The following is a 21,607-nucleotide window of genomic DNA, read 5'->3' as shown; positions in this document are numbered from 1 at the left end:
AATCAGGGATGATATGGTACGCGTATGGTAGCGATATAAAATAAGTCAGCTAGAAAGATGAAAGTAGAAACTTAAATGGAACGAAGTCGAATAGAAGCCGCTCAAATGGATATCAGAATTAATTAATTTTTAATTTAATTTTATAATATTATTCCCTAAAGATAAAAAAAAACTGATTGCATTTCTTCCCGTTAGTATGTCGCTCATCATTTTTCTACCCTCCTCCAACGCCAAATCGCTCTCAAATAATACATTCCTGCATGTTTTCATCCGAAATTTCAATTTATAACAGATTATATTTGCAGACAAGCACAACACAGGGTGACCGTATAGCAGGCACATCTGGTCACACTCTTCTCCGAGCAATATATATGGCACTTCTTGTCGGCTAAAATTTAGTTGATCTGAGTGATAGAAATTCTCCGTGTAGATCCATCCTATTCCTCCCATTTACCTGAACTGCGCTACAGTTCGTCAAGTTTCATAATTTTCGTGTGTATATATATTTATCCCTGATTGGAAATGATATTTCCTCGATTAAATTTTGCAAGGTGTGTGACCTGGAAAGTAATGCCATAATGCCTAAATAAGGTGTAAAATTCACATAGGTTCAGTTGAAAATATCAAATATCAAACACGAATATCAATGAGATATTTTCACCAGCCAAGCAACTATCGCCTCGAAATATATTATGATGTATCGATATATATTTCCGCTGTTTTGCCATCTTTGTGTTTGCGTGAAGCTCGTGCTTGCGTATGTGTAATTTACAAATCAAACACACAGAAAACAGAGTCGCACTCAACTACCTTTTTATTTAATTTATGCTGGACAATGGACTGCACGCTTTGATCGTCTAAGTCAGCAGCTCCCCTGATCCCAGCTGCCAAGGCGAAGCCAGGTCGCTAAGCTCGGAGAGCGGCGATGAGAAGAAGGCCTCCAGTGCTTTGATGGTCGACTAGAGTGCATTCGCCAATCCCCGCAGCTATCAGGGCCTGGCCCACTTTCTGGACTCGGTGTTTCGGGAGATGTCCCAGATAGATGTGCAGCCGTCTGCCCGAGGTGCTGTCCTTGCTTACCTTTGAGTCACTTGTACGAAGATCAGCATTCGAAGGCATTCCCTTCGACAAGCAGGAGGAGTGGTTCGGCACCGAGTACGCCACTTTACCCATGCCAGAAAATTGGAGATAGCTGTGGATCGATTCGAGACCCATGGATGAGCTCTTTCTGCCCAAAGCCGATCCATGACCTTACGCTGTTCTGGAATGAGGAGGGAAAGCCCAATCCATCGCCATGCCCCAAGATGTTGCTCAAGACGGACAAGACAAGACGAGCTCTGGTTCCGACAGGATGACAAATGTGAGAAGCCCGAGGCCCACATGCTCGTCTACTTTATCTCGCTGCTGCTGCATCAGGGTCCAAAGAAGTAAGCTATAAATCTTTTTTGATGCCCATCTTTTTGTTTGGTTTGGCAGGGCTGCCATGTGCGACTTGTACGTTTGGTGTTTGGTGTTGCTCCACTTGTCCGAGCAACTGAAACTCGCCGAGCGTGCCAACCATCTGATCTGACCTGATACTTTTAAACTTCCTCAGCAGGTAAGGTATCGCCCCGCCATATTTTCTCTGGCTTCCCCATACACATATGTATTAAGGCAGCCTTAAGGAATGAAATCGGAAGATATTCGGGGCGGAATACATATGTGGATGCAGACATCGAGGAGTTCCGGAAGGAAAGGAAATGAGTAGGGAGACCTTCAACTCCATCAAATGCCAGATGATCCAAAGAAAAGTACACTGCCCTGTTCGGTCATGTGGAAAATATACCTTTATAAGATTATTTTTGGGAAATATACGTTCGATCGTTACCAGAAGCAGGCCGATTAATTGCTCACCCTGAACAAAGAGGACACCATTAGCTGCTTAAACGACACGCACGGCACCAATTTGCCCAGATCATTGGGCATCAATTGTCAGATACGACAGGGGATGACAACGATGAAGAGAAAGAACTGAACGTTGAGTTCCTGAGACAGGACGGAAATCTGTGCTACAAACGCGGTATCGAAACTTACCCCACGAGCACGGAGGAACCCGTGAAGACTGGAAACTGAAAAATCTGATCAATTGAGGCAATCGAAGATTTTAGCCGATGGAGGGATGGATGTGGAAAGCCACTGCTCTGTATACAGGTTGATATCTTGGCTGTCGATCGGCTCTTTCCTCTACTGAAAGTCGTTAAACCTTTCAAAATCTTACAGGGTTTCATAGGTGTCTGATTCTGCTAGGCATTCGTACCGATCGCAAAACCATCATGACCACCCCAATTTAGAGCCCAGTGGTGAACTGCATGGCCGAGCGACACATGACCAGACCCATTTTTCTGTGCATGGGAATGGAGTACCGATGGAGTGCCCAAAGCCTGCAATAAGTTTCGCCTGGACACCGACATCACGTGAGTCTCATATACCTCGTATACCTCACTTTCTTATAGTTATTTTCCCCATCTGTGTGTAGTCAGGTCATCAACTTTGATTGCCATAGTCCATTGCTTGGCTCGCACGGAACGGGCAGGCCGTTCGGTCATCTCGCTTACCTCTTTCTCGGACTTGGAGTGATCCATGGCCCAGACCAACAGCTGATTGATATTTTGCACAAGGCTGAACAGGGCGTGCCTCGACTATACGGCCGTTCGGTACAAGGCAATTATGCAAAAGGCTCGCTCGCAGACACAACTTCTGGTACCCTGGCGTTTACTTTGAGGCTTTATCCTTGTTACTGTTGGGTTTCCAATCAATTTCTCTACTCTGCATATAGTGTAGCGTCTATGCCAAAGGATGGACTACATCGGAATTCAACTTCTGCAATTCCTCTGGGCTGGGCTATCTGGAGCATTGAGAATTGCAACGCAAGGAATCCATAACAAACTCCAGCTAGTCCAGAAACCTTATAAAATTTACCGATTGGAATCCTAAGGATTTTTTAGCCATTCTGTAACTGTCTGCGATTTCTAGACCGGATTTCCCGGCACATTTTCTGTAGCATCAAAGTATTTTCTATTCGCACTCTTTTTCGCTTCTATTCAGCATTCAATGGCATATAGTAGCGTAAAACTATTCAAAATCTGTTATAGAAATGGAATTCAATTCTTGTTTTGAAATGCGCAGCAATGTTGCCCAGACCCATTTTTCTCTGCAGCATGTTGCCAGCCGGCAGCCCAAATGTACTGCAGCATGTTTTTAAGCCAGCAGGGAGCGAGCTGCTGACATCTGAGAGGGAGAGAGCGCAAAAGAGATAATTTCCCTCTGTCATTGCTTGTGGATGCTTTTGGGCGCTGTTCTGCCTGCTGCCTGCTGCTGGCGTTGTCATTAACCAAGTGACTTATTGACTTACTTATGAACCTGACCTCACACACTGCTCTGCCTCTATCCCCCCGCTTCTTCATCTGCTCTGCTCTGCACAGCCAAAATTTTCCCAAGCAGTGGATTGGTCATAGACAAGCTGTGGGCGGTGGTGTGTGGGTATGGGTGTGGGTGCTGCCGCCGTTTATCGCTCGTACATCACGCGGACACCACGCAAATGGCGCTCGAGATACGTAGAAGACCAGAAACCAATTGCGTTTTCATAGCCAGACCAGACCCCAGACCCATCCCTGCCCGACCGTCTTCTTTTGATTTTATTTCCCTTTTCCACCTCGAGTGGGGCAGAATGTTGCATACTTTGTGGCGCTGCGGAGGCGATAACGCATAAGATGTCTCCATCTTTCTGATGCCCTGCGATTCCAGATAGAAAGCACTGCGGTTCAACGGGTATGTTGTGTTTGTATGCGGCTGCATGCGACGGGGTGATAGGGCGACATTCTGTAATGATGGGCATTGGAATCTGCGAGAATGAATTTACTTTCTTTCCGCATACAAAATTTTAATTTTTATACTTACTGCTCTCCAGATTTCAGAGATATTTTTTTTTATTTTGTACTGAAAGAGAGAATTATAATTAAATTTAATGAATTTCTTTTCTGCTCTTCAAATATTCCAATCGTTAAATTGTTGAAGGTTCTTAGGGTATTTAAGTGTTGCAAGAGGCGGTGGCCGCTCTCCGGTTTCTCTCTCTCTCTCTCGCTTTGTGGCAGTGTGGCAGTGGCAACAGTTTGTGGCTTTGTTTTGACTTTTATACTAAGTTTGTGTTTACTGCTGCGTTCGTTATATTTATTTGCTGGTGTGTTGCCACAAGCGGTGCTTAAGTGTGTTTGCATTTGTGTGAGTGTGTGTGTGTGTCCGTGTCTGTGTTCGTTTATCCGTATGTCCGTGTGTGAGTGTGTGTGTGGCACACACTTTAACCGGATTATTAATGCTTGTCTAGCTGCCGCAAATTAATCAAGTTGACCATTCATTCATTCAGAGTCTCCCCCCTTACTCGCAACAGAACAACACGTAAGCAGGGGCCATGAAAACTTAATTAGACTTTAGTACAGTACTTCCCACACACAAACACACACACACAGACACTCACACATCCTGGAGACTGGCCATCAGTCACTCCTTTGCTGCCATTTGCTGCTTTTGCTTCGCTCTGTGTCCATCAGCTGGAAAAGTGTCCGCTTTTCGCTTCTACTGATTCCAATGTCCTGTCAACCTGTTATGTTATGAGCCAACGCTGATTGCCCCTGATTGATCTGATTGATGAAGGTCACAGATGATTCGTTTTCGTTTTGATTTATTGGCCACATTAGCGGCATCCGTTCTCGTCTAGCCATTCGACGGGAGAGCTGCTCCAATGACTTGCCTTTGCTGCTGCTGCTGCCTGCTGCTGTTGCTGCCTGCTGCCCATCAACAAACAATCAGCTTTTGTATCTTTATCTATCTGGGTTCCATGATCCCCGGAATGTTGACATCATCAAACGATTTGAGACCACGCCAAAGGATTGTCATGATTACTGCGCTGATTTAACTCTTTTTGGGTTCCAGAGTATACATTTTCAACAAGATTAAAGCCATAATATCCATTGGAAATGGATTGAACAGCCATGTAGCTCCATATATTATTTAACAGACCATCCTTTGTGCAGAAAATCTATTCCTAGTGTACAAATTGAAACACTTTATATCTCACTCTAAGAAACAGATTTGTTTAAATGTAAATAGTAGATAGTAGAGGCGAATACGAGTCCCACTGGGAGAGAGCTGGCGGAGCACAGGCCTGCCATACCACTGCTAAGACACACTGGAAAGAGAAAGCTTTCTGGAATTCGAAACACGAATGTACCTTGAATGTACATGAGCACATTAATACTCTTTTAAATGGTTTACAAATTTTTCTCTGCAAGCTCTTCTTTTTTATTCCGTATTTGCATCCCGAGGAAACGCCTCTGGTGCCACTTTTTGTTTATTAATGCAATGATTCATTGTATTTAGAATAGATTCAATCTGTTTCTTGCCTAGGTTTCCATTCTGGCAGCTCCACTTCTTCCATCGCCTAACATTTTGTTGGACTTTTCGGTCCTTGCTTCTTTTTAATTGAATTTTGGTTGAAAATTCCACCAAAAATTCGATCACAAAATGTCAACTGTCAAATGGTGCGAGAGGGTGCCGCTTTCCACTCTCTGTTACCCCTTTGCGGCCATGGCCATAGCCCCGCCCCACTCTAAGCTCTGCCACATCCACCACACAGCGCTGCTGCTGCCGCTGCTGCTGCATCCACAGTAAGTTTGCTTGTTTGCTTTGATAATCCGCACACAGCTTAGAACGCGACGGGACGCGACGCGATGCGATGCTACGCGATGCGAAGCGATGCGATGTGATACGATGGTGGAGCTGCTCGGGATGCTGATGTTCGACCAACTCAATTCCCACACCCCGGCGGATTGCAGGGTGCCCGGGATGGGCTGAGTGACAGAGGGGCAGGGAGTGGGCGAGTAACTTTGTTTCACCTGCAAATATTTGCTTACAAGTAAAGTAAGATTCGCTTCCATTAGTTACCAGCAGGGTCCTGGCTCTCCCTCCGCCCTGCCGCCCTGTCTCGCTGGGCCTCCCCGGCTGCAAAATGAAATTTTGGCCAATTTTCTGCGCATTAGCCGCTGGAGGAGGCCGCCGCTGCCGCCAGTGGCCGCGAGTGCAGAAGCGTAACAATATTTGTTGTCACTTTTTTATTTAATACACTTTTTGGGGCAGCAGCAGCAGCAACGAGAACCGCGATGGCTGTGGCTGTGGGTATGGGTATGGGGTGCCAGGGCGACGCACAGAAAGTGCGCAAGCAAACAAACCAAAGACATTGGCAGACGGGGGTGTCGGCATAGGATGAGAGGACACCGAGAGAAATGATGTCAGGGGGAACTTGATTCAAAGCTATATCCAAAAAACCAAACATGGAAATTTCAGGTGATTCAGGGGAGACCTAAAAGGTTTCCAAGAGATACGTGCCATGCGGCAACGCTCCTCGGTTGGTTCCACGTTTCTGCCTGGCAAAGGAAGCATACAACAAATTATATGCTGAAGATATGTTACTGTTCCTTAAGTGGTTCGCTGCTACGAAAGAGGACTTCCCACAGTTGCAGTTGTAAGTGAAGGAGCGCCAAATAAATAATTTAAATTAATTAAAATTTATTTTTATTTTTATAAATTATTTCATTAAATTTAAATTTAATTTACAATTCAGTAATTTTGTAAACCTTTTTTTTTCTCTCAGTGTAGTGCGCTTAGAAGGTGAGGTGGGGTGAGGGTGAGGGTGCCGGCGCTTGGCAAAACGAAATCATTTTCAGGTGTAAAACGCTTCAAGTCATTTACGAGACTGGTCAAAGGACCCTGCCATCTGGTCCCCCGCAGCAGCACCCGCCCTCCGACGTACAGCAGCAGCAGCAGAAGCAGCAGTAGCGGCATCACCCAAGGCTGAAGTGGCATTCGATAAATGAAATGGCAAGCGGCAAATTTTCATTTTATTCGAGTTTATTTGGTTGGGGCAAACAAACGTTGGGCCCAGACAGCAAGCGGCCCCAATCATTGTCACCTCCCATCTGTGGCACCCCACCACCGCCCACGCCCGCGCCCGCGCCCGCACCCACAGCACCCACCAAAAGTACTCAAACCAACTCCAACCTGCCATGTCCGTATCTGTATCTCATTTCTTTCGAGCCCCCATCTGGATTTCCCTTAAATTTACGCGTTCAACATAAATTTATGCTGTTGCACCTGCTGCCCCAACCCATGCCCCATGCCTCATGCCCCATGGCCCATGGCCCATGCGGATGATGACCCCTGAGGCGGTTCTGAGGGGCAGCTAAAGTGAATTATGTGGCCATGCACAAAGTTCCAACAAAACACCAGAATAAATCGAAAAACTTTTCATTTCTATTAAATAATTTATTTTCGATTTCATTTTTAGCATTTTTGCTCTCAGCTTTTTTTTTTTGTGTGTTTGGCTTTTATCTGTTTTTAAATTTATTAAACAAAATGCACAAAATCCAACGAGTACGAGTATATACAGGACACAGGACACAGGATATATGGAGTCGGTGACAGCATCTAGATTTGGTTATTGGACTCACTGCTGTCCGAAATAGGGGAATAAAATGAACATAAATGAATGCTACGCAGAGAGCAGTAGCTTCCCCTGGCATACCTCTGGATTAGAAGCGATTAACAGCGATTATCCTGTTACTGATGGAGTCCTAGGTACACCTCCCATTGCTCCGATTGACATTGGAACTCGGAGGCCCGCATCAATCACGCCCGCTTCTGCACATAACTCATTCACATTCCATCAGCGTCTTGTTCAGTGCCCTCAGCACCCGCACCCGCACCAGCACCCCACCCACATCCGAGACGAAAAGGTACGGAGCGTGGGGCACTCATGAATGCCAGACCGTGCATGACAGCGTGCTCCACTCGTAAATTCCGAATCGAGACGGACTCTGCTGGATCATAAATCCGACAATCAAAATTATGCTCTGTGAATCTCATCTCTTGATTACCCCTTCAGCGGGTCAGATCGCATTGATTTTATCCAAAGTCTGCTGCAGAGAAACTTTTTACAACACACCAAACATAAAGTGGGAACTGTTTGCTCGCGGAGATATTCAAATAAAACTGTGAAAAAGGTTCAAAATATGTGGCTTAAAGTCTGAGAACGATTTTTAGTCGAAGGTGTTCATGGGTTTCGTCGAATCCTTCTTCTGAACACCTGATTGGACTGCTTCTGCACTGCTTTGTTATGTTTTTCCACTGCTTTGATTCATCGTCTATCGCCGTGACATTCCGTAGCGGCCGTTGCAGTTATTGTTGCCACTGGGGGGTGGGGGTCAGAGCGGCACACACACATACCAACAAACGCACCTGACAGATGATTCGGTTACGGGTATGGTTTCGGTTTCGGTTACGGTTACGGCTCCGGCTCCAAACACAGGAGTCTGGAGTCGCAATCTGAGATTGAACACAAAAGGCCTGTAATTGAGTGGAGCAGCAGCAGCAGCAGCAGCAGCAGCAGTGCCTCAAATTTGCTACTGGCAACGCCCCACCAAAAACAACGTGGAGGTAGGTTGTCAAGCGACAACAGTGGGGCCTCGTGATGAAACAATCGTCCAGCATAATCGGCGGCGCGTCAATTGAAAATGAGAATTGGAATTTCGTGCAAATATTTCCAATCCAATTTCCAATTTTACAACACACGAAACCCCCTGCAGGCCCGAACCTCTCCAGGGGCCTCGGGGGCCCATCCCTGGACCGTGCACCATGCAGCACTGTGGGCCCTGCAGCAATGCTCCAATTCGTCATAATTAATGTGCCTGATTTGCAGGGGCACATGACCTGCCTGCCTGCATGGTGTCCTGCCGGGAGCCAGCATTTCATGGATGGGAGATTGCGCATCAATTTTATTTCGATTTGTTTCTGATTGCGGACCTTCGCTTTATTCTAATTCGCAATAAACTGGGAATTGTTTGCTCTGTGCCACTCACTACTCCCTACAGCAGCCCCCTGCGTCGCGTCGCTCCCCGCTGCCAGCATTCGGGGGAAATGCAATTTCAATGGCTGCCCTGCTCGCCCACTGCTAATCACTATCCACTTCAATCACTCACAAAGAATGTGCCTACCCTGTACCCGCACTCGCAGCACCAACGGGCAGATTTAATTCAACGAACCAGAGAGATACGAGTTGGAGTTTTCGGTTCGAAAATCCATATAACTCGGCTATAGTCTGCCCTTACAACTTAATACCTGCAAAATATTGCGGCCGCTGTCGGTTTTCAAACGTTTTAAGACCCAAATTCTGTGCAAATATTTCACTTAGTTAAAATAAAAAAAACCCTCCATTAATTACGAAAATAATTCAAATTGATTGCACTGGAAATGTCTGCTCCCTATAGAGGTATCAGCCAGTCGTAAGCCTGGCCAAATTGTGGCCTCCTGTTTCCAGTTTCGTTGTTTTTATTTTTTATATATTTTTTTTTTGTTTTTTATCTTTCAGTTTCAATTAAGTAGACAGAAATCAGTGCAGTTCGAAATTAGTTAGCGATAAGGATGCAGTTTTTCCACATTTTCCATAACATTAGCGCACCAGCACACATGACTGTGGGGCCTGCAGGGAGACGATAATCGCTTTGTATGTGTACTCGTAATGGGAGTAGAAGCCAACAAAAATAATGCATCATTTGCGAATAAACATTCTACACAGATTCTAGCACAGCAGAAGGTGCCGCACCAATCTAAGGGTTTCTTTTGCCGTAGAAGTTCCTAAAGTTAGGATGGGATTAGAGGTTTGGTAGACAAACTACATCCACACCTTGAGGAATAAATCAACTTTGGGATTGAATAAGGAGTCCTATATTCGACTCCATGGAAGTCCCTGCTGCAAAGAAAACACACGACAGAATGAAGTAGCTACTAAGGACTATGTATCCTTCTATTTTATACGGACACTTCCGCTGCTAATCTGTGCAAGAACTATACAGGAAACCCCGAACTAGGCGTCCGTGTCTTCCTTCTCCAGAGTGAAGATATCCCCGTCCGCCGTGGATGCCTTGCCGAGGGGCAGCAGTCGCAGTGCACGATCTGGAGGTGAGGTCGAGGTTGTGGACGTGGACGAGGACGAGTTCAGCCCATGGCTGGTACTTGGGCACTCGCCAGTTGCCTCCGGGCTGGGCAGGGCTGTCTCGGAGCGAGTTGCCTTTGACAGCACTGATTCCTTTTCCTTCTCCTTGTCCTTCTCCTGCTTAAGACTGGCGAACAGCTCCATTACACTGGGCCCCGTGGAAGTTCCCCTTTGAGCGCCGCCACCGGCCTGATCCTGTTTGAGCTTTTGCAGGGTAAAGCAGAGCTCCTGGAAGCCATGGACCGTGTGATAGTTGCTCTGCTGATGCTCCCTGAGGGGCACGCGGTCCATGCCGGGGGACCAGGTGTGCTGGTAGTGTGGCGCCTCCAAATCGATATCTTCACCGAACTCCATCTGGCTCTGGCTGCGCTCGTCCCACCGATTGATGGCGTCCTGGAGGGCCGGCTCCTGATGGGCGGCCTTGCGGGCGGTGCGGATGTCGTGGCGCCAGAACTGCTGGTTCCGCTGCACCGTCGGCGTCACCTCCTTGATGAGCAGCACGATCACGCCCGTCACCCATATGCAGATGACATTCACGAAGGCCAGGGCCATGCTGACCAGAGCGCAGACCAGCAGCTCGGTCTCCAGATCGTTGGAGTACTCGTGGTGCTTGCTCAGGCTCTGGATGAGCTCGTGCTCGCGGTTGAGGACTCGAGTGCCGAAGGCCAGGGCCCACAGCAGGCCCGCGTTCACCGCCGGCGGCAGCAGCGAGGCCGAGATGGCGACGCCCGCCAGGGAGCCCGTGTTGCCGCCCAGGACGGCGATGGCGCCCGCTGCGCCCGACACGAGGGCCGTCATGATGCCAATGATCAGGGCATGGATGGTGCAGCGCGAGACGATCTCCTCGGTGAGGCCGGAGGCGATGGCGAAGAAGGGGCCCAAGCGGAGCACGAGCACGCCGAAGATGAAGCCAATGCCCGCCGAGAGGGCGATGCCGATCAGCTCGTTCTTGAAGCCCAGCCACCAGAGGCCCCGGTCCCCGATCACCGACCCAAACGTGCCGGCAATGATCGGCCCCATCAGCGGCGAGATGAGCATGCTGCTGGACAGCAGCAGGTAGCTGTTCCCCACCAGACCCACGCAGCAGATCAGTGCGGCGGCCACCAGCAGCACCACAAAGTCCAGCGTGAAGGCGGCATCGTTGCGCACCTGGCGCACCACCTGATTGACGCTCAGGCGACACCTCACCGAGTCCATGAACGTTTGCCAGCCATGTCCACGGCCGTGGCTGGTCTGCTCCTCCTGCTCCGAGGCCCGGATCAGCGTGTCCACGCTGGCCCCCAGGGGGCCCCCCTGGCATCCGCTCTCCTTGAGGCTGCTCAGCAGTTTGTCATGCCGCTTGGTCTGCAGCAGCAGCTTCTTCTCCATCAGCCGAAGGCGGTCCAGTGCCGACTCCAGGCTTTGTCCGGTGCGACTCCTTCTGTTCCGGTGCCTGCTGCCCTGCGTCCCCAATGTGGGTATCTTTAGCTTTGGTCCCGGGTTGCCCGATCTGCACTTGGAGCGCCGCTCCTCCTCCTCCTCCTCCTCCTGCTTCACCTTGGCACTCTGTGGCATTGTGTTGCTGTCTCTGTGTGTGTGTGTGTGTTTTTTATTTGAGTGTGTTTCCAGTGTGTGACGTCTGGCAAATGTAATCTACAAAGGTGTCTGTCTACAAAGGCAGAAGGCTGTCAATGGTAAAACAATCCCTCCGCTAGAAAGGACTGAAACGTAAATCTTTTTAGTATTAATTTCAGTTTTTATTGGTTTGTTTTTCTATCAATCTCTACCGACAATGTACCGGCATCCCTGTGGGCCCCTGCTTGCGGGGTTTGCCCAGTTTTCAATTAGAGACAACAGCAGAAAATTATAGGATCTCTATGGCTGTGCAGCCATTACTTATGGTGTAATTCTAAATTAAATCTGTTGGATTGCGGCTCTTATTTTGGCTTATTAATACACGCATTTCCTTGGGCGAACAATGGACAAAATCCGCTGGAAAATTGAGTAAATGTTAATGGAAAGCAGTCCATGAAAACGCTTTGGATTAGTAGCAATAGCAGAGAAGGAGCATGGGGAGCAGGTCACTCCATACCCTGCTTGCTGCTCAGTCAAACGTTTGCCTCTGCCTTTCCATTGTTGTATTAATTTGTTTTGTTACAAGCGAAACTATAAAATTGTTGTGGGTGGGGCGGGGGCGGTGGCTTTAGGCAGTGACGCTTTTCCCCATTTATCATCAAAAAACTTTCATAACTTTTGTCTCAGTCTCGGGACTTCCCAAGAAGCCGCCATTCCGTCAGTCACTCCATCTGTCCAACCAGTCAGTCAGTCAGCCAGTCAGTCAGTCAGTGAGGCATTCGCTCTTTCAAGCATCTGGCACCTGCAGCTGGATGTGGATGGGATGGGATGGATCCGCTCAATGCCTTCGCCAGCGATAGATATTTGCATACATTTCTCCAACTTTTATTCTCACTCATTCACAGAAACAACTCAGCCATGGATCTCCGTAAAATATAGATAAAAACTTCATCTTCTTCTTCTTTATTTCTCCAGTATTTTCCCTCTTAATGTCTGCTGCTGCTGCAAAGGCAGGGAAGAGCAGCGAAAGTGGCAGTGGAAGTGGAAGGTGGGGGAGGCTGTAGGGCCACAACTTTCGCTGCAGTTGTGGTGGATCATGGTGAAGATGCAGGGGGACGGGGGGACGTGGAACAGGGGGCTCTCTTTTGTGAGTGAATTTAATTAAATTTATGAAAAATTTACATATTTATTGGTTTAAATGGCCAACAATTTTTCCGTTGCCCATACGCACAAAATACAGTGCGTGACAAAAGTATAACAACTGACAAGGTGTTGCATTATTTTTTTTTTTTTGTTTATTTTTTAAAGCCATAAAAAAACATTTGAGAACTTTTTTTGTTTTCCATATTTTTAGTTTCAGCCATATAGCCATGCACCGCACTGTCTGCATGAATATTCATAAAAAAACAACAAAACAAAAAGTAAAAATCAAATCAGTATCTCGTGTGTGTGTGTGCGTGCGTGTGTGCCCCACTTGGAGGGGAAATAGTTTTTTGGAAATGCAAATAATTCTACAGGAAGGCGGGAAAGGGAGCGAAAGGGCCCAGGGCGGAGTTGGGATACTCATTTGCTATTCACAAATACAGAAACAAAAGACGTGGGGGGTGGGGGAAAGGGGGAACCCAAAAACTTGTCCACACATACGACAGGCAGAGAGAACTTGATTGCCTGACTCGAGAGGAGCATCTCTCTGCCCCTCTCCCCAGCTGGCACTCTCCAAATCCTCTGAAATGCTTTCACTTCCAGAGCCAAAGAAGAGTCTCCGTGCTTTAATATATGTAGTAAGTAAAGCACATGTATTAAGATTAAGCCCCCTCGCTTAGCCGATTGCTGTTCTGCTTCAAATTTTGTTGGCATGATTCCGCTTGAAACAAAAAACAAAACAAAAAAAGGGACAAAGGCAGCAACAGACAGAACGGACTTATCTCTGTATACCCATACCTGGATTTGAAAAGTCCCATTGTTTAAGAATTAAATATAAAATATATTAATATATTTATGTGTCGCTGCACGCACAAACAAAAGGCAAATTCAAATCGAATGAAATCCGGATAAAGTCACGCCAACATAAACATAAACAGAAACAGAAACCCTAAATGAATTCAAGTTCTATTGACATTTGAAAACTAAAAATCGAAAGCTCGCACAGAGCCAGCAGCCAGCAGCCAGCCAGGAGATACAATAAATGCGAGTAAATGCGAATATTTGAATGGGAATATACGTACATATACTGGTTGTTGACCAGTTTTTGCTGACTGCCCTGATATACAGATGTACATATGTATGCCAGTCACATCAGCTGATTGACATCGCTTGGATTCGGATTCCATCTGTCCATTGCCAGGTGTGTGTGTTTCCAAGCGACGCTGTCCTGTCAGCGATTGCTTCTGCATCAACATCCAACAGAAAATCAGGCAGATCTGATCTCTGCCTATAGAAAGGGTTCTGCATCCAAAGTGGTGCTGGACTTCTATTCTGTGTTACACCACCCAAATACCACTGTAATCCCATAGCTATGAACCTGATCTGGTCTGTTAATCGATTCCCTCTCCAGTCTGGGGGCTTTCAACATTTTTAATGAATTTTTCTTCTGAATTCTAATTTGAAATTTAATTATTTGATGTCCATTCCTGGGACAAGTTCTATACACGAAACGTTAACGTTTTAGGCCAACTGGTTTGCTTGTGTGCGTTGCCATAGGCACTCACTAGTGGGTTCACTCAGTCACGACACGAAGCCAATAAAGTTCTCAACGATTTTCCACGGTACTCCAAGCTACTCCAGCCTACAGCCTGCTAGTTGATGATGCAATCTACGTTGTGGGTGTCTCTCTTGTGTCTGCAGCTGATAACTGTATTATTCAATTAACACTTGATTGATATGCAAACACTGTAAGTCGGCATATGGCACCTGAAATACGGTAAGAACTTGTTCCAATCAGCGGAAGCCAATCTGCTATCCAAGGCAGATGGTGCGATTGGCTGTCATGCATATGGATGGGCATTGGCATGGGCAAGCCAGCACAATGGATCGCTGAAGCCCCTCATTGAAATGCGCACGCATGCGCCCAGCCAGCCCCGACTCTGGCTCAAACCGGCTGCAGACTGAAACGCGATCGAATCAATGTATTGCCCAGATAGAGACACAAATCCCAGAGCACAAAGCCCCAGAGCACAGAGCACAGACCCCAGGCCCCAGACCAAATACCAGTTCCAATGAAAGTGAATTGAGTTTTGTTTGCTGAGCTCCAACTCGAACTCGAACAATCCATCGAATGCTCTCGCACCCCACACGCCACGCCGATCGGAGCTGAGGGTTTTGGCTTGGAATTTCAACAGAAACCTTAAGCTTTTTGATTATTGAGTGTTTTCTGGGGTAGTTTCTGGATCCAAGTGAATGTTTGGAAACCAGAAAAAAGCTCCTCAATCCGGCCATGAAGACGAGTCTCTGAAATTCAATTAAATTCATTCTTTTAGCTCAATTTTAAGCCATTTATTTCTCTGTCTTGTAGCTATTTTTCACACACATTACAGATGCTTAGCTCTTTCCAGCTGTATTCCCATGGAGCATCTCTCGCTCTTCCTTCTCCCGCTTAAAGCCACTCATCCACTGAGTGCTCTGGGCTCTAAGTTGTCCAAGTGGCTGGCCACTCAAGTGTTGGCTTCTTGCAATTTGTTGGCCCAAGTCTTCGATCAGTTGGCGGTTTGCATTTGCTCGCGGCAGACGTCTCTCTCTCTCTGTCCCTCCGTCGTTCTGTCGCCCTCTCTCTCTCTGTTTCGCACGTATCGAGATCGCTGCTGTATCGATACCACGTTGCAAAAATCGCCCCAAGAACGAATCGAATCGTATCGTATCGTATCGAAACGAAACGGCAGAGAGTGGTGTGTGGAAGCTTCAAGATGCAATTGCAGCATTGTCTAGTCGCTGCAACGCTGCTAATTGTGGCTAGTGTGAATGGTAAGTGTCCTGGGCAGCAGCAGGAGTCGCTGTTGCACCTGCTCCCCTCCCCGCCATCACCTGGCTAACGTTTCCGCATTCGTTACATATACCCCATATGTACCCCCCTATATCATTATTTTTTTTTTTGTGTTTTGTGTTAATTTTTGTTACTGTGTGTTCGTTTGTGTTTCGTGTTTCGAGTGCGAAAGAAAGAAAGCCAAAAGAAATGTGTTGAGCTCCCCCGACCCCCCCCACGCCGTTGAGTCTGTTTCTGTGCAGAGAGTGGTGTGCCCGGGGGCGCTTGCTTCCTGTACGACATCGAATTAGGTAACATGCGAGATGATGGCATTTCACGACTGTTTAACTGGTTTGCCCCCCCTCTCACCCGACCATCCGCCCATCCGCTATGCAAGGTCAGCACTGTCCTGGCCAACTCGTAACTGGTTGGGACTGGAACTGGGACTGGACTCCTCTCATCGCCAGCCTCCAGCGCCAGGCCATATCACTCTTCCTTTTACGTAATCGAAGCGGCGGCGTCGTTGGCAACTGCCGGACTGACCTCCAACTTGATTAGCGGCAGCTTTTGCAGATAGTTGCTCATACTAATTAACGATTCAGCCAGAGGCAGCAGCAGCGGCACACATTTACATACCTCACGGATACACACGGATATCGGAAATATCTGCTAGATTCATGAACTTCATGAATATGCAAATCTGTCGGCGGTCTCTAGTCGGTACACACCAACACACACACACACACACACACACATAGATTTTCATGGTCAACTTTTGCTTTCGTTTATTTGCTTATTCGTCTACTCTTATTTCGTTCAATAGATCGAAACCTCCCCGTAATTAATCCATAGCCGTAATGCCTATGTTCAATATACATGCATATGTATGTGTGTATGTATGTATGTACGTATGTATATATATGTTAAATTTTCTTCTTTCGATTTCACTTTCTTTTGTGCCGCCTGAACGGGGCTGCCTGGCTTACAAAACTTGTTTCGAGCGGCGCTTATTGCCTGAATTATGTAAACGTTAAACGTATAAAGCCGAACAAAAAAATATGTAAAATGTAAAATTGTAAATGGCTGCTGACACCGTAACAGACAGCGGACACCGCTGCCAGGCCAGGCCAGGCCAGACGGGAATGCCAATCTATGTATAACAGAAGCAGCACAGCAGACGCAAAGAGGCAATGAATGGAGAGCGGGCCAGGCGGCAGGCGACAGGCGGCAGGCGGCAGCATCCGCCACCAGAGAGCTTTATTTATGCAACTTTTGATTGTGACATTGATTTTGCCTTTTGGTTTTCATTTCAATATTATTTTGCCATCGAATCGCATCGCATCGCATCTCCTCAACCGAAAACACAGCATCGAAAGCATTGCATAATTGCTTTTTATACCCTACAATCAAGAAGGGGCATATTTAATTCGTGGACATGCATGAGCAGAGCAGCCAGAAGGTAGCTCTCAACTTTAAATACGCTTTACAGTAATTAATATTAATATTTATTCAACATTTGTATCCCTGATTGGCTTCTCTATCGCCTACCAAATGCTGTCTATAACAATTTAAAACTTCTTTAGGCTCTTCTCTGCCTTGAATACTCCGTCTTTTTGTATTTGAGACTTGGGAAGGCCTCTTAATCGAGCATATCCCTGAGGTAGTCGATGATATAGTTATATATGTTTCTCTTGAAATCAATAAACAGCCCATTATAATCACAGTGAAGCTCCACTTTGACAAGCGGATCTCTGGGATCCTTGCACGGCACCAGATCCATGGTGTAGGTCAATTTTAGGGCGGCCAGCAGGGCCACGGCCTGGTCCTTTTTGGTCTTAAAGTCTTTGGAGTTGATGACCTTAAAGGCAGCCACTTTCAGCTCTGTGGGAAAGTTCTTAAAATAATTATGATCGCTCATCTTGATCTTCATAAAATTTGAGCTGGGCCCGCAGCCGGGCTTGGTGTACCTATGACGCGGCTCATAATTGTGAGAACTTCCGTTAGTTTTCTCACTATTACACTCGAAGGAAGGTGTCCTCTCAACAGGATCGTCATCCGGATAAGGTAGTTCAATTAGACACCCAGCACTTTCCAACGTTAGCGCTGGCAACTTCTGTGGGATGGTTTTGAAGATGGGTTTTGGGATGTGTTTTGCGATGGGTTTTGGGTTGGGTTTTGGGTTGGGTTTTGCGATGGGTTTTGGGTTGGGTTTTGGTATGGGTTTCGGGATAGAAAATTCGGGATCGCTTGTGATATTGTTCGCTACGAGGAGCAGCAGTTCCCGCAGCTTCTTCCGCTGCTTAATGGTCAGCAAATGAATCTCCCCGAACAATGGGCCTCTGCTTGTCGTGGGCATCATTGCGGAGGCATCGGCTTGCTCCAGGATAGCTCTGATCACCGGAATCTTGAGTATCTTCTTCCACATACGCAGCGCCGCCACTTGCCGGGCAATGTTCTTCGATGAGCCTGCAAATAAACCAAATGAAAGAAGTCAAAAAAGTGGCAACAGCTGTGTGTGTGGGTTTGTGTGTGTTACGTTACCCTCGCCAGTGGCATGCACATCCTTGAGCTTTAGTTGACAGAGAAATCCATCACTCTTTGGCATCACATCGTACTGTGGCGTCGGCCAATTGGTTTTCACACAGAATTCATTCAGAAATGATATCCCAAACTTTTGCAAATTCATGGCGGCTTTCGGAACTCAAATTGTTGAATTTTACGTACTGATTAATAGATGATTGTAGTTTGGCGTGTCCAAAGTATTGCATTTTAATTAGTCAGCAAAGTCGCATAAAATCCAATCCGTATTTGTAGGGTCATAGAAATTTAATGGAAATAAAAAAAGCATCGATAGTGACGATATATCAGGATTTAAGATTTTTTTAAAATATTATAAAGCAAATTTAATATCCTAGATATTTTCTTGCACATGCTAATCATGCTGCTGGCCACGGATGATGACCAACATTGACTGAGAGGAGATTTAAGACTGCAAATCTGTGTTAAAAACACTGAAGTTTGTGGCAGTTTGTGACTGCTTTTATTAAATCCAACCAAAGTTTTAGGTAACTATTGGGTTGGGCCCCGCGGGTGTTTTTAAGCGTTTTAGGTGGGGCTGCTCTGTTGCTTGACGCTTTGACTGCTTTGGAGCTGAGCTGCCGGCCGCATCTTTGGGCTTACGGCTAGAACGTATACTTGCACCTGCGTTTTGCTGAGCGTCCATAAACGAATTCCAGAGTACATGCCTGAAACTATCCAATTCGAGTGTTTGGCCTAAACGGACACCCAAACTGGTAGTGGAGCCGCCTGTGGATATTTCCAAACTTTCATTGGTTTTTTTTTTATAAAAAACCATTTTTTATATTATTGTACCTTAAAAGAAAAAATTTTCAACTTTTCAGTGTTAGATATTAGAGATCCATAAACATAACCAACCTATTAAATTGGCTTCTTGGAGTCTAAAATTTAAAAAACGAGAAGGAACGTGTGAGTCGCTTCTATGGACGCGACTCCACTTTTATACCCGTTCTCAGTTTGTGAGCTTATGATTTATGTTTGATTGAATTTTAAAATATAAATAAACGTTTCCTTCTCTGCATTGCACACATCCACTTTTACCAAAAATACAATATACACCTTTACTCTTCGAGTACGGGTATAAAAATATCAGCAATGGCTCGATGTTTTTGCAGCTTTCTCTAAGCAAAGGAATTTCAATTGTTACTGGAAATACTAATACAGGACACTGTCTGGCAATTTGAGGAACCCAAGGGCCATCATAACCCTGCAGCAACTTATCTGCATCTGCCTCCAATAAATCCCCCAGGGACGACCTACTTGCCCTCGCCAAAAAACATCCAGAGAACTAAGGAATATGTGTGGCCCCATAGAACGGATTGTAGGAAGAAGTTCTCATGTCTGCTAGAAATTTCGTAGGCTTTGAAAATCTTTTATTCAATTGAGAGACCAGAACAATTATGAGCATTTTCGCAATAGATTCGTGGCCTCCATCAGTCATTCGTGTGGCTTAAGCCAGTGTTGATTAATGCTCTACATAGCCTGCTGCGACACAGCCCAAGGCCAAATCTCATTATCCCCAAAAGGAAAAGCCAATTAAGAGAAAGGAGACGAATTCATCGCATCGAATCGCATCTCATCTCATTTCAAAAGAGCGACAAACACACTCAGAGCAGAGGCTCTCCAACTCACTGTGTCCCGCTGTTTTCTGTACAGAGAAAAGAAAAGATTATCCTCCCTCCGGCAGGCCAAGCCAAAAGAAATCAACATAATTTAAAAATACATTAAAACCGAATTGCAAAGAACAGAAGGATGGATACGTATACACCACTTGCGGTATAGGTGGGGCGGGTGGGCGGTACAACAATGGTGTCTGTCTGTCTGTCTGGCAGGCTGGCACTGGCACATGAGCCATTTAAACGCAAATTTGTTGACAAAGGCAAGTGGCTTTGGCCATTACACACTCGAAAAGTGAATGCCGAGGTTTTGCTACCCCCTCCCAACCACTCTCTGTCACTCTCTGTCCCCCATGCTGTCTCTCTTTGGGGCTAACCAAATCGGCATTATTTACAATTTAAGTGTTGTAAATGCAGAAAAGCAGAAAAGCAGCAACAGAAACACTCGCAGAGAGGCAAAAAGAGAAACAAAGAAAAGGCAACGACTATGGGAATACCTCCTCTGGTCTGAGTCAGGGGGAATTCTAAGTATTCAAGCATTCCCTCTGTTGATTAATGATTACCTTTCACACTAATATATCTCTAGAATTTCACTTCAACACTACTAATAATTTAAACCGCAATAATCTCTAGACACTCAACTACGGTTATTAATTCATTCATGAACTACGATAAGAGACCGCGGGAGACCGACGTAATATAGCAACTGATTCGAACTTATCTCCAAGCAACAGAAGCCGACAAAATTATTATGTACATACAGAGAGAGAAAGAGAGAGAGAGAGGCCAATGTACTGCAATTTATATAAAAAGTCACTCAAACATTCAGAGCTCTCCAGTTTTTGGTTTCTGATATTTTCCTGCTGAGTGGAGAGAAGAGAAGTGAAAAGATTTCTCAGTGCACTTGACTCGCATTGAAAGATTGAGCGGAAATTGGAGCCTACTTCGTAAGATTCTCAATCGGTCAGCGAGTGAAATGTGAGTGAAAATTGTGCTGATATGGCAAAGAGGGGCGCGATCAGCGGACGAGACCCTTCACATTTATGGGGGCTATGTTTATTGGGCTGTCGATGTTTATTATTGTTGTGTTATTAAAGAGAGCGGCCAAGCAGCCGAGCAGCCAGCGGCACTGTGCGTCATACGACTATTGGAATATTGTGGCTACAGTTTCCACGTTTCCAATGCCCTAGCCAAAGAATGAGTCATGCACAAATCTATGATTTCCTTTAAAAATACTTTCTGGATGTTTGTATTTTGGGTTTTGCCTGCCCTGCCCTGCCCTGCCCTGCCCTGCCCTGCCCTGCGCTGCCTGTTGCATGTGCTTCAAGAGTGACAATATGCCCGCCTGTTCTCTGCGGCTAATAGGTATTAAAAAATAGCAATGTTGCTAAAGGAAGCGACAAAAACATTTAAGCAGCTTAACACACACACACTCTCACACAGAGAGGCAGAGTGACAGAAAGAGAGAGAGAGAGAGAGACACATGGACAGGCGTGAAAAATGAGGCGCAAAGCAGCCACAGAAATGCGTGAAAAATTACTTGAAAATGCCACAACGGATAAACAGAAAAAACAGGAAAAAAAAACAACAGCCCAAAACCGTTTAACCAAAAACAAATACACTTGCAACAAAAGCAGAAAGAGACAGAGGGAGACTGTGTGCGAAAGAGATGGCAAGCGAAAGAGAAAGAAAATGTGACAGAGAGAGAATGAATATTGTATAGACAATGGCCAGACAGGGACAACCGCTGAATGGGAAATGTTTTAAGTGAAAGAAAATGAAAAGAAACGAGAGGAAAGGAAAGGAAATGCAGGTAAGAGAAGGGAA

At 46.1% G+C, this 21,607-nt stretch overlaps 3 protein-coding genes across 4 annotated transcripts in view; 1 reads left to right on the top strand and 2 right to left on the bottom strand.

Annotated features, from left to right (window-relative positions):
- Positions 1 to 9,864: 9,864 nt before the first annotated feature.
- Positions 9,865 to 11,699, bottom strand: LOC111071667. Its single transcript, XM_022363143.2, has one exon. The coding sequence runs from the start codon at positions 11,630 to 11,632 to the stop codon at positions 9,950 to 9,952; it is 1,683 nt and encodes a 560-aa protein (XP_022218835.2). The 5' UTR covers positions 11,633 to 11,699; the 3' UTR covers positions 9,865 to 9,949.
- Positions 11,700 to 15,468: 3,769 nt separating this feature from the next.
- LOC111071679 (chitin deacetylase 1) overlaps positions 15,469 to 21,607 on the top strand; it is a 46,801-nt gene continuing 40,662 nt past the window's right edge. Inside the window, exon 1 of the mRNA XM_022363155.2 lies at positions 15,469 to 15,589. Within this exon, the coding sequence (XP_022218847.2) occupies positions 15,532 to 15,589 (58 nt within the window). The 5' untranslated portion in view covers positions 15,469 to 15,531. The remainder of the gene's footprint in view (positions 15,590 to 21,607) is intronic.
- LOC111071680 lies at positions 17,073 to 20,479 on the bottom strand. 2 transcript variants are annotated; one of them, XM_022363158.2, is made up of 4 exons: positions 20,344 to 20,479; positions 18,129 to 18,310; positions 17,555 to 18,053; positions 17,073 to 17,468 (listed from the first exon to the last, which is right to left on the bottom strand). In XM_022363158.2, the coding sequence occupies exons 3-4, from the start codon at positions 17,640 to 17,642 to the stop codon at positions 17,227 to 17,229; spliced, it is 330 nt and encodes a 109-aa protein (XP_022218850.2). In that variant the 5' UTR covers positions 17,643 to 18,053; positions 18,129 to 18,310; positions 20,344 to 20,479; the 3' UTR covers positions 17,073 to 17,226. The 2 variants fall into 2 exon arrangements, with proteins under 2 accessions (XP_022218850.2, XP_022218848.2); XM_022363156.2 differs by having other exon boundaries at positions 17,073 to 18,053.

Source organism: Drosophila obscura, unplaced genomic scaffold (genome assembly GCF_018151105.1).
Source record: "Drosophila obscura isolate BZ-5 IFL unplaced genomic scaffold, ASM1815110v1 contig_185, whole genome shotgun sequence".
Classification (NCBI taxonomy): domain Eukaryota; kingdom Metazoa; phylum Arthropoda; class Insecta; order Diptera; family Drosophilidae; genus Drosophila; species Drosophila obscura.
This window is presented reverse-complemented; position numbering and strand designations above follow the sequence as displayed.